We start from the raw sequence: 12,053 nt of genomic DNA on the forward strand, positions 1-12,053 counted from the left end.
AGTGGGTGAAGTGTCATAGAAAATTTGATGTAAGGTAAAAGTTTCTGAAAGTGTCATTTGTCAGCTAAGACGCTTGACTAGCTCTAGCGCCATACAAATAATGACACAGCTGCTTTGAGAACAGAATTTGATAGAGATATTGAAAAAGGAGCATCCAGTCATGGCAGAAGATGTATATTCAAAATACTCTTTGTAATAAGCACAGAACAAGAAAGCACACTAACCTCTCCTCTAGTGAGTTTACTCTGCATATTTAACACTATATGTTCATAAGGAGACTTTGAAATCTGTTCCTGACTGAAAGTATCTAACAGGTATACAGGCAAAAACAAAAAAGCTTTCCAAGCTTCTTCTAAAGAGTGTAGCACTTCAAGGACGTCTGAGGGTCAAATATTGTTCCCAGGCACGTCCTCAGCTAAAATGTCTACTGGAGAATTTAACATATAGAAAAATCCTTCAAAACAGAACACATTAAGCTATGATGATGACAATCCATGTAATGACTAATTCATTAACAGAGGAGCAACTTCGATTAATTTTTAATATTTATTACTATCACAGAGTACTCCTTCCCTCTGATGTTTATAAAAATCAGAAGTTTTAAACTGAAAATTTATTTCTTTACTAGTTTGCCTTCCAATAACACCACAGAATGGCTTCTTACAGGTGCTCGGAAGTTACATTTGTTTATTTTTTTAAAAAAAACATTGAACCATTCTAAAAAATATAGTAATGGACTTTGCAAACACAGCTCAGAGCACAAACGGAAGGTTTATCTATCGTCCTTGGCAGAGAATCACTGTACACCACATAAGCAGCAGATGAAGTGAGGAAAGTGGTGGAAAGTCCTATGAGCTGGCGTCTCACCTTCTAGAATTCTGTAAATTACATAAAACTCAGTTGCCTCTCCTGAAGCTTTCACTCGGTCTTTTACCTTTGCTACAATTCCTTAGATCTCTTCTTCAATCACCCCCAGCCACATTTTTTCCCCTCCCTCCAGTTGTCCTGCCGATGATTTTCATGCAAATACAGTGTTTCTCAATGCAGAAAGCGCTTCACTGACTGCAGTCACCCATTGGCCTATTCTTTCATTCCACATATGCCTCATAAAAGAAATTCTGCAGAACATTTCCTCCACTGGGGATCTACTGTGCACCTTTTACCTCTGTTCCCCACACCTCACCCCTCCATAAGCAAAGAAGAAAAAGGACTGAATGTTATCTTTGTTTAACAGATGTGCTTCAGGGATCAGGCAACAACAACAACAAAATGTTCCCAACCAGCATAGTGGAAGCATAATTCGGCAGCTGGTCAAAAGAAGACTTGGTGCACAGCTATGCGATTCCTTAATAACCTAACTTTCAACAATATCTTTCTTGTTCAATGTTTTACATGCAGCAAGCTTCATATGCGCTGCCTGCCCTACTTAAAACAATAAGCACAGCAGAGCTGCAGCTAACCCAATGTGTTATCCCATTCCTGCCTAGAGTAAGGCTGGCACTGCTTTCTTCAAAACGGTTCCAAGCTCACTAGAGCTAGTAGTTAGTTGTTGCCAGTGGTATTTTCTGCCAAATATAGACGCAGTGCTGACTGACAGATGGGGACTGGGGGTGGAAGGCAGAGAAGTAAACAGCTAATCACTGATATTCCAGCAGCAGAAAATAACTATCGGGACGTACTGGGAGAGAAAGATGTGACAGAATCCCCACAGTATTGCTTATGCAGTGTGGTAAGTACTGTAGATAAGGAGATACACAGCAGGGAACTACTCCAATATGTTATCATTTCAGGAGGTTTGAATACTCCATAGACATTAGCACAATATCGTCATTTGTATTACAACAGCGCCTACAGTTCTCAACTAGGCTTGGGGTCCCATCGTGCTACCACTTTAGAAATACATAGTAAGAGATGCATACCCCAAAGGAAAGTGAGCAGTTTCAACAGGTGAAATTCACTCCTATACAGAGGCTGAGCACATGGCTAGGTTCAATATAAGTCGCACTTAAAACCTACTTTGAGATATGGCAATTGCTACATCCTCTACTTTATTTGTACAATGATTCTTTCCCATTAAAATTGATCAGTTTACCCTAAAGAAATAAGGACCCCAGGACTGGCCCATTTTTTCCATGTTTAAACATCTTTGGTTCACAAAATCCGGCCTCGGTTTTGTGAGCACAACTAATTGCAGCCCAAATCATTGCAACTTAGACCTCTAACTGCCATACGTGGTTTTACATTTAAATGTAGGCAAAAACTGAGCCTATAAAACATAAGACTGCTTCTCAAAATCATGTATATTGTATGTGCCTAACATGTTCAACAGAGTTGCTGACTCTCTGACCCTAAATATGGATGTAGAGCTCCTCTCTTAAGACATCCTACATACAACTGTTCAAACCCTACACGAAAGGGCAGAGAGTCATACTAGTATGCTATAAAAGGAGTTGAAGTACTTGATTAAATTAGGGTCTGGTACAGAGAGGACTTGTAAGAACATAAGAAGAGCATAGTTTGAGGAGAAAACCTAGACAGCAGTTTATGTCTGCTGTTATTTCGGTTACCAGCGAAGCCAAAACACAGATGGAGGCAAGCTTGGACTACATAAAGTGGATTTATATTTTCTCTCCAGAGAAGAGTAATTATTTTTACTGTTTCAAAAATGTATAAGGCTTTGGGTCTTTCTTGCCACTGACATTTTTCACATGTGTATGGTATTTGATCTACTGTATGCTAGATACTGTCAGGCAGCTACAGGGGATGCCATTAAAAAAATTCAACCTTGCCACATATGGTAATTAAATTTACAGCATTATTTCTAGTATTTTTCATTCTCAGTATCTGGAATAAATACTGGCCTAAAGGTAAATACCACTGCATAGTATGTATTAATTTATTTAATGGTGCTAACTATGCAGGAACATACTAATAGAATGGAACAGACCAGTGCTCCATCTTGTCTCTGACAATGGCCAATATCATCTCCTTTAGAGGAAGGTGCAAAAAATGCTGCAGTGGGTGATTATGGGTAACACATTTTCAGGGACAGATCCCTCCGAACCTACAATAGTTAAGGGTTGGTTTATGCCAGGCAAGTACCTGTCAAGAATTGTCTAGTTATTACTTAGTCCTGCCTTGAGAGCAGGGGATTGGACTAGATGACCTCTCGAGGTCCCTTCCAGTCCTACACTTCTATGAGTCTTTCTATTCCTTCCAGAAGTCTCTTATAAATATTGGCTATTATAACTCTGGAAATTCTTGTTATCTATATAAAGTGTCCAATTCTGTTTTGGAATCCTGTTACGTTCTTGGCCTCAATTATATCTTGTGGCAATAAGTTCCACAAACTACTTGTACACTGCCTGAAAACATATTTCATTTCACCAGTATTGAATTTCCCACACTTAATTGAATATTCCGTTGTTCTTGTATTGGGAGAAAGATCAGAAACATCTATGCATCCTGTCTTCTTTAGACCATTCATTATTTTGTAGTCATGGATCCAGAAGCATATTTTAAATTTTGACTGTGCAGAGTTAACTAAGGATCAAAACTGCCATGGAAATTACAAACACAATTCCCTGTAACCGGGATTTCTTTAAAAACCCCCACAGTAATAATTTTCTCTCAGACATAGTAACATTCATGCTCTCTGATTTTTTAATTTTTTATATTTAGAGTTTTAAAAAATTAAATTGAAATCCTTGAGGAGCATCATTTCATAAGAAAAAAAAAAAGCACAAACGTGCTTCTATTCTGGCAAGAACATCTTGTTAGTCCTAGAAGATTTATTTTTTTCTAAATTAATTTACAATTAAAAAGGAACAGATTGTGCATAAAGATACTGCTAATGGATAAAACTAGAAGGCACATATAATTGCACAGGGCTTGATATCTTTTATGTTGCCACCGTATCAGATCTCAGATAGAGACATTTGTAACATCTAGATTCTGGATTGGTGCTGTGATCAAACCTTTTAATTGATTCTGGGTCATTTTTTTAAAATTTATTACTTTATCTAGTATATGGTACAATTTCTGTTTGCTTGTTTTACTTGTTGCAACATGTGGTTTAAAGACCTGAATAAGAAGCCAACTGGATCGCTTAATGAGTTGGTAATGAGACAAAGCCGTTCATGTCTAGATCACTGGTGCAAACCTAATCCTGGTTTGTATCAGCCAGTAGCGATTACTGTAATATCTGTTTGGGTGGATTGTGAGAAATCTATTTCTCTCCATCCAGTTTCCAGTAGACAAGTGTTCACATCAGAAACTTGGCACTTTTGTTTCTAGTGTAAGACGACCTGCCAAGGACTGAGTGGATAAGGAGACTTGACTCTACCACCTCTATAGGTGGTCCCACCAGAATAGGACCAAGATGCATTACCAGAGCAGTAATGTTTGTGCAGCCACTGGGCCCCATGCACCCTGACAGGGGGTGAGGAAACAACTGATTACTTAGCATGGGAGCAGCTTAGTCAACTAGCATGGTACCTCCCCCAGAGAACAGCCATTCTGAACTCCACCTGGGGTTCCACAGGAATTCTGCCAAGAGAGGCTACCCAAGAGATGCAATAAATCAGTAGTACATAGCCTGTGTGCACCACCTGAGCTGGCCAGCCTTGTCTGCTTTCTGATCTGTACCAGCCAGCTCTGGACTCCCCAGCTTTGAGTGGACCATTCCAACATGCACTCTGCACAATTCCAGGTGTACTTGCACTGTTGGGCTATCACTGCCTGGGTTCTACTAACTTCCAGTAACTGTAATTCTGATTCATTCAACTGTACCGACCACAGCTTCTGAATGGACTGCGGGTTAACACAAAAAAATTAAGCAGATTCTTCTCTGATAGATTGGGCTAAACAACAGAGCTCACTGACCAGGCTGTGCAGCATAAGTTACAGCTAGGATTTTCAAGGGGATTTAAGGGAGTTAGGCACTGACTGTCAATGGGAGTTTGGCACCTAACTTCCTTTGAAAATCTCAGCCTACACTTATTTCATAAAGCTCCTTCAATTCAGCCTGGGTAACCCATGCACCAGCACAGTAATGATATAATGTTTCATAACATTTCCAATTAAAAAGTGTGGGCTTGCTGTAGAACTTGGGAATTCTCCTAACCATTGGCATTTCGGGTATAGTTAATAGTAAGTTCAATTGAAAGCACTTACCCATTGGGCCTCAGGTCAGGTAGTGGCCTATCCAATGGTAGGCGATCACTCAAGTAAGCATTGTAGCCATAATACTGGAATTGTTTAAGGGCAATGCGTCTGTTTTCAGGACTGAGGTCCTGGCCCCAGTGAGCAAAGAGGGATGAGTCAGTGAAAGCTTCTGCAGGATTTTCTTCCAGCTTTGGTGGAGCTTCTATAAAACAAAACAAAAAAGAAAAAGATTTTTAGATCTTTAATTCAAAACAAGCAACTAGTCATTTTTAGAGCAGTACGAGAGGCATTATCTTAGGAATGCAACTTTCTTTGCTCAGAAAACAAAACTCTGCATAAAGCATATGGTTTCAGTTTACTGCAGCTTACAACTTTCTTCAGCCACTCAACCTTTGCATTCCAGGGCATTCATCAAGTAATATTTTTGTCACCATATAATATTTTCATCCTGTGTGGCAGCATCTGTGCACCTAAAAACTATTCCAGTAAGAGAGATTCAGAAATGGGGGGGGAAGGGGGGAGGGAAGGAGCCCACAACATTTTATTCGTGATATGCTTGGCATCTAAAAAGAACTGTATCATAAATAAAAACACAGCATTTTCTCCCAAGATCTAACTGCCTATACAGTCTGTTAAACAGAACTTGTAAGACTATCTGTAATAGACCATCTGGTAACTCCAGTCAGTGTTACTCCTCTATTCTCAGGGGCCATACACAGCTAAAATTCTAACCTGACAACCATGCTTAAATATTTTCCTATTCTATTAAACACAGTATGAATGAAGGACGCAGTACCTCACCAGCCCTTAATTTGTCACAGTTAATTGTTGATTCACAAAAGAAAAGGGCACCGAAAAAGATCTTCATTTTTCTGAAAGTCCATATAGTTTATGAACAGCCTCCCTGGAGACATTAACAAGTACCCAGCTAAATAACAATATCTCATTTTTTAATACAGCTGCATTCGCAAATCATAGCACTTCATTAATGCAAGTCAGAATGTGTCTTTCCAGAAGATTTTAATGGAGTTTTCTGATGTCTCTGTTGTGCAGTAGATTCATCAGCGCTGTCTCCAGAGATGGTACAGTGTCACGCTCGACTCCTACACAATCACCTAGAGATCCAAAAGGCAACTTCAACCAGCAAGATGGAAACGTACAAAGAGAAACAGCTTGAGTAAAATGACATTTTCCATCACCTGGGATCATAACTCCCGACATGTGTCAGGAAGCCCATCCTTTTATCTTTTTTAACATAAATTGAGAAGATTAAGCTGTTAGCTTCCTGTGAGAAGCTCTTCTTTTTTCCCCTGACAACTCTGACAAGACACTAATGAAGGTCTGGTTACTTGCATTAGCTTCCAATCTCTGTAAATATGTAGCGTTTCTTAATCTGTCATGGCACTTTGTTACTGTTTGAGTGCTGAGATCAGCTCCATTTCACTTCAAGGATGAAAGACATGCTAAGCCCTCAATCAAACGAGAAAAGAGCTCTGACAGGCCTGCTACCCAACACATCAAGGTGATATCAGAACAGGATACAGAAAGCATGATCAAATATGACTTTGCAATGGCATTTCATTAGGAAAGATCAACTAATTCAGCTTAACAAAGAGCGTCACCTGAACAAGCTGCAAATTTGAGATGGACTGGTAGTTAAAAATTAACCTGCCTAAGAATCATAGCAACAGACAGTTGTTTCTTGACCATAACTCCCTGATCCCCCACAAGTAGTTTTTATGTATACAAATAATCGCATTAACCATAAAAGGACTACTTGCATGAGGATACCTCACATAGTAAGGCCTGCTGAGCCCACAGAATTATTCTCACAGGTCAATGGGAACTGATGGTGCTCAGCACTTCTCAGGACCGTGCACATACACCTTGATTCAGGAAAATACTTCAGTACATGATTAACTTTAAGCACATGCTTAAATTATTTGGTGAATCAGGGTCTTAACTAGCAAATGAAAGAGGAGATCTACACCAGAATTTATGGCAGTTTATTTAGTGTCCATGAACGTGAGAGTTTCCTAAAGAGATTTGCTGTTTTCTTATTCATGTGGCAAAGTTATTTCCCTAGTGCTTGGAGTCTCCTTAGCCATGGATATAAACACAAAGGTTTTCAATACTCTCTCAGCTAAATAGACAAAATGTTATGGCTTTGCATACACAGAATGCCCATTACATTTTAATGTGCAGAACTAAGAGATAGCAGAGCTGCAGGGCTATGACAGCAAAAAAGACATGAATGAAAAATCACGAAAGAAGTAGGAAGACAGTTAAGAAGAGTACGGTAAACAGGAATCTGCTTTTAAAAATTCTAATAGCAACTTGAAAAGACCTATTTTAAGGGCCAGATCCTGCACTCAGATAAATGCTAAGCGGACAGTTAAGGGCAGAAATTGGCATGATGTAAATTTTGCATTGGGGAAAGGCATTAGATACATAGCTCTGTAGGCTAAAATATTCTATTTAGCCAAAGGTCACGTACGGGACAAGCAATATCAAGTCAAGCGTTTCCTTACTGTCTTGTTCATATGCCTCCACCTTGACCAGAAGGATCATCTCTAATACTGAGAGAGTACTTCACTTTCCAAACTCCTACCTCTACTGCAGACAATTATTACCGGTCACTTTGGGGGTAGATTATTGTGACCTGGACATCTTCCTAGGTATTGGAATTGGACTGAATTTAACAGGTCATTCACAAACATACAGCAAAACAGTATTCACATAGTAAGAAATTTGCCTCACTATTGGTCACAGGCCAGCCTTAAAACTTTGTGAAGAGATGAAATGTTGTGCATCCCATTACCTGGATTCTCCTATTTAGAGGCAGGACATTATGTAGCCTTCTCCATGCCTACTGCTCCTGTCCTCTTCCACATCCCTCCTCCCGCTAAACAGACTAATATGAAGATCAGCAATGGAGGTCTGCCTCCAAGTTGGGAAACTCTGCAAATATTTTGACAATTGTTTTTTATCTGTTACAAAACAAACATCCTGACCTAAAGGAGTATCACATTCTTCTAATCTTTGTAACAGACACCTTAATCAACACATTCAAGACAGAAAATTCCACTGAGAACACAATGGATTAGTCTTCAAAAGGTGAAAAGCAAATATGAGCAATTCACACTGTAAGAAGTTGACATTTCTGAAGTTATACATCAAGACTGGCTTCCCTCCTCCTCCCTTCCCTCCTACTCCCCATCCTGACATTTAAAGAAAAAGGTTGCACTAATCTGGATTTCTCCAACTCGGACATGTTGTCTCTGAAGGTTTCAAAGTTTATATTCATTTATTATACTTCCAGCGTATGGCTGACTGATATATGATCTAGTCTAAACATCTCTTGCAAGCCAAAAAAGTAGCCCTCAATAAAGAAGTTGTAATTAAAAGGATGAGATTTGGGGTAATAGACAGATGCACCTGCATAGACTTGTAGCTACCAGAAAGTTCCTTTTCTATACAGCTTCATCCCAAGTAATCAAATACTGTCCTCACATTCACACTCAGCATTCACTGAATTTCAGCAAACATTGCCGAAAAAGTATTTCCTTAAGAGACTCACTAACCTCTTGCTATTTCTTAATTCAAGCAGCATTTGGCAATCAAAAAGTTAGGACCAAGACTCTTGCGCTACTGGATAGCTCTGATGATAACAACAGTTTTCAAAAAGAAAAGGAGAACTTGTGGCACCTTAGAGACTAACCAATTTATTTGAGCATACAGCTCACTGTAGCTCACAAAAGCTTATGCTCAAATAAATTGGTTAGTCTCTAAGGTGCCACAAGTCCTCCTTTTCTTTTTGCGAATACAGACTAACACGGCTGTTACTCTGGAACAGTTTTCAAAACTCTCACAAATCACTTGACCGTTTTTCATACACTGAGCAACCACTTCATTTCACTGTGAGTATAAGAGGAAAAAATAATAATGCTAGTAAAAAAATTATTGGTTATTGAATTCAAATGGATTTGAGCATGAATTTCTAATGGCAGAATTTGTCTCCCTTTATTTGGCTGAAAGTACTCAGGTAATAGAATCATAGGACTGGAAGGGACCTCGAGAGGTCAGCTAGTCCAGTACTCTGCACTCGTAGCAGGACTAAGTATTATCTAGACCATCCCTGACAGGTGTTTGTCTAGCCTACTCTTAAAAATCCCCAATGATGGAGATTCCATAACCTCCCTTGACAATTTATTCCAGTACTTAACTACCCTGACAATTAGGAAGTTTTCCCTAATGTCCAACCTAAACCTCCCTTGCTGCAATTTAAGCCCATTGCTTCTTGTCCTATCCTCAGAGGTTAAGAAGAACAATTTTTCTCCCTCTTCCTTGTAACAACCTTTTAAGTACTTGAGGAGACACGATAACATTTTTCTTTTCCAGACTAAACAAACCCAATGTTTTCAATCTTCCCTCATGGGTCATGTTTTCTAGACCTTTAATCATTTTTACTGCTCTTCTCTGGACTTTCTCCAATTTGTCCACATCGTTCCTGAAATGTGGCACCCAGAACTGGACACAATACTCCAGTTGAGGCCTAATCAGTGCAGAGTAGAGTGGAAGAATTACTTCTTGTGTCTTGCTTACAGCACTCCTGCTAATACATCCCTGAATGATGTTTGCTTTTTCTCTTCTTTTACAACATCATTACACTGTTGACTCACGTTTACCTTACTATGTTTTTATCCTGTGCTGCTTTCTGGGCCATGGTTATTAGATCTGTAGCTAACCTCCATACTGAATTTCACTACTATTACTACTTCTAACCTCCCTAACTGCAGCTCCAAAGACAGAAATTCAGCCTCCTAGCTGTATTGTTCATTATGCTGTAGCTGGCAATATTCTCCCCATCTCCTCTCAGTCTGACTTTAGCTGGCTGCATGGTACATTACAGGGACGCTTGAGGTCAGAAGATATCAGCGAGAGCCGGCATGTACCTAACATCAAGATGTTTCCCTCTTCTTCATACTACAAAAATGAAACAAAAACAAAAACACCCAATATTTCTTAATCGCTTTGTTGTCAAATAAAGCCAAATCTTATTAAAAGGTATAGAAACCACTTGATTCAACGAAACTCCCATACCGTCCTCAATAAATATCCTCTGTAGCGGTTTTATTTGGGCTTTAAAAACAAAACAAAACAAAAAAAAACAAAGATACAAAAAAACATATGGCTTGCTGTTATCCTGGTAAGGTTAAATGTTCTTTTAGTAGCTTTCAATTCCGCATAACTAATTTGTAGTTATTTTTAGTAAACTGGGCCCCAGGTTGTAGTTATGACCTGTGAGCTGGAATTCTCAACAAACAGGATGGGATTCCTCTCTCAATTTGCCACACAGTTCCCAGGTTTTAATGGACCAGGTGATTCAAGGGGTTTCTCTCTATTCTAGCAAGGAGAGGAAATTGGAGAAAATTGGAGGATTGGGCCAAAAGAAATCTGATGAGGTTCAATAAGGATAAGTGCAGGGTCCTGCACTTAGGACGGAAGAACCCAATGCACAGCTACAGGCTAGGGACCGAATGGCTAGGCAGCAGTTCTGCGGAAAAGGACCTAGGGGTGACAGTGGACGAGAAGCTGGATATGAGTCAGCAGTGTGCCCTTGTTGCCAAGAAGGCCAATGGCATTTTGGGATGTATAAGTAGGGGCATAGCGAGCAGATCGAGGGACGTGATCGTTCCCCTCTATTCGACATTGGTGAGGCCTCATCTGGAGTACTGTGTCCAGTTTTGGGCCCCACACTTCAAGAAGGATGTGGATAAATTGGAGAGAGTCCAGCGAAGGGCAACAAAAATGATTAGGGGACTGGAACACATGAGTTATGAGGAGAGGCTGAGGGAGCTGGGATTGTTTAGCCTGCAGAAGAGAAGAATGAGGGGGGATTTGATAGCTGCTTTCAACTACCTGAAAGGGGGTTCCAAAGAGGATGGCTCTAGACTGTTCTCAATGGTAGCAGATGACAGAACGAGGAGTAATGGTCTCAAGTTGCAGTGGGGGAGGTTTAGGTTGGATATTAGGAAAATCTTTTTCACTAGGAGGGTGGTGAAACACTGGAATGCGTTACCTAGGGAGGTGGTAGAATCTCCTTCCTTAGAGGTTTTTAAGGTCAGGCTTGACAAAGCCCTGGCTGGGATGATTTAACTGGGAATTGGTCCTGCTTTGAGCAGGGGGTTGGACTAGATGACCTTCTGGGGTCCCTTCCAACCCTGATATTCTATGATTCTATGAAATATTGCATTGATGTGGCAGGAATGTGAGTATGAGTGCAGGTAGCTTTTCCCTGAAGTTACAGACAAATACATCACAGTGTAAAGCCAGAATAAATGGGCTTTGCACAGATGTACGCTACAGTGATCGAGATGATGGAATTCCCATCTACACCTTTGTTCTGGAAGAAGCTGCTGTGTTTCCTCTCTCTACACTTTTCCACACAGAAATTAGCCAGCGTGTCTGCATAGTCATCAATCCACTAGCCACCTCTCTACTCCCAAAAACCTGTGTCACTGCTGAGAGTTACCACAAAGAATTTCTCTGACATACAGGGGTGTGTGTAGTCTCTTCACACTCTTCTGCACTGTGCCAGCCCTCCCTCCCCTCTCCTCACTCACACAGAATCTGGGAGGGTGCTTCCCCCAGTGCAGACACACAGACAAGCACGAGCTCTGCTCAAACTAGCATGCAAAAAAATAGTACTGTGTCCATGGAAGCTCAGTTCTAGCCACTAGAGTACATACCCAGTGAATTGGGCTGAACTGTACTCAGGTGGCTTGCCCATGTCACCCTGTGGCTACACCACCATTTTTAGCATACTAGCTTGAGCAGGGCTAGCATATCTCTCTACCCACACTGGGAAGCATCCTCCCACAACT

At 40.3% G+C, this 12,053-nt stretch overlaps 1 protein-coding gene across 6 annotated transcripts in view; it reads right to left on the reverse strand.

The window, feature by feature from the left end:
- Window positions 1-12,053, reverse strand: part of GALNT18 (polypeptide N-acetylgalactosaminyltransferase 18) — a 382,178-nt gene that overhangs the window by 196,012 nt on the left and 174,113 nt on the right. For all 6 annotated transcript variants that reach the window (XM_084630739.1, XM_084630740.1, XM_084630741.1 and 3 more), the window contains exon 2: window positions 5,176-5,368. In XM_084630739.1, coding sequence (XP_084486865.1) covers window positions 5,176-5,368 — 193 coding nt within the window. The remainder of the gene's footprint in view (window positions 1-5,175; window positions 5,369-12,053) is intronic.

This window comes from Lepidochelys olivacea (assembly GCF_965140295.1).
Source record: "Lepidochelys olivacea isolate rLepOli2 genome assembly, chromosome: 6".
NCBI lineage: Eukaryota > Metazoa > Chordata > Testudines > Cheloniidae > Lepidochelys > Lepidochelys olivacea.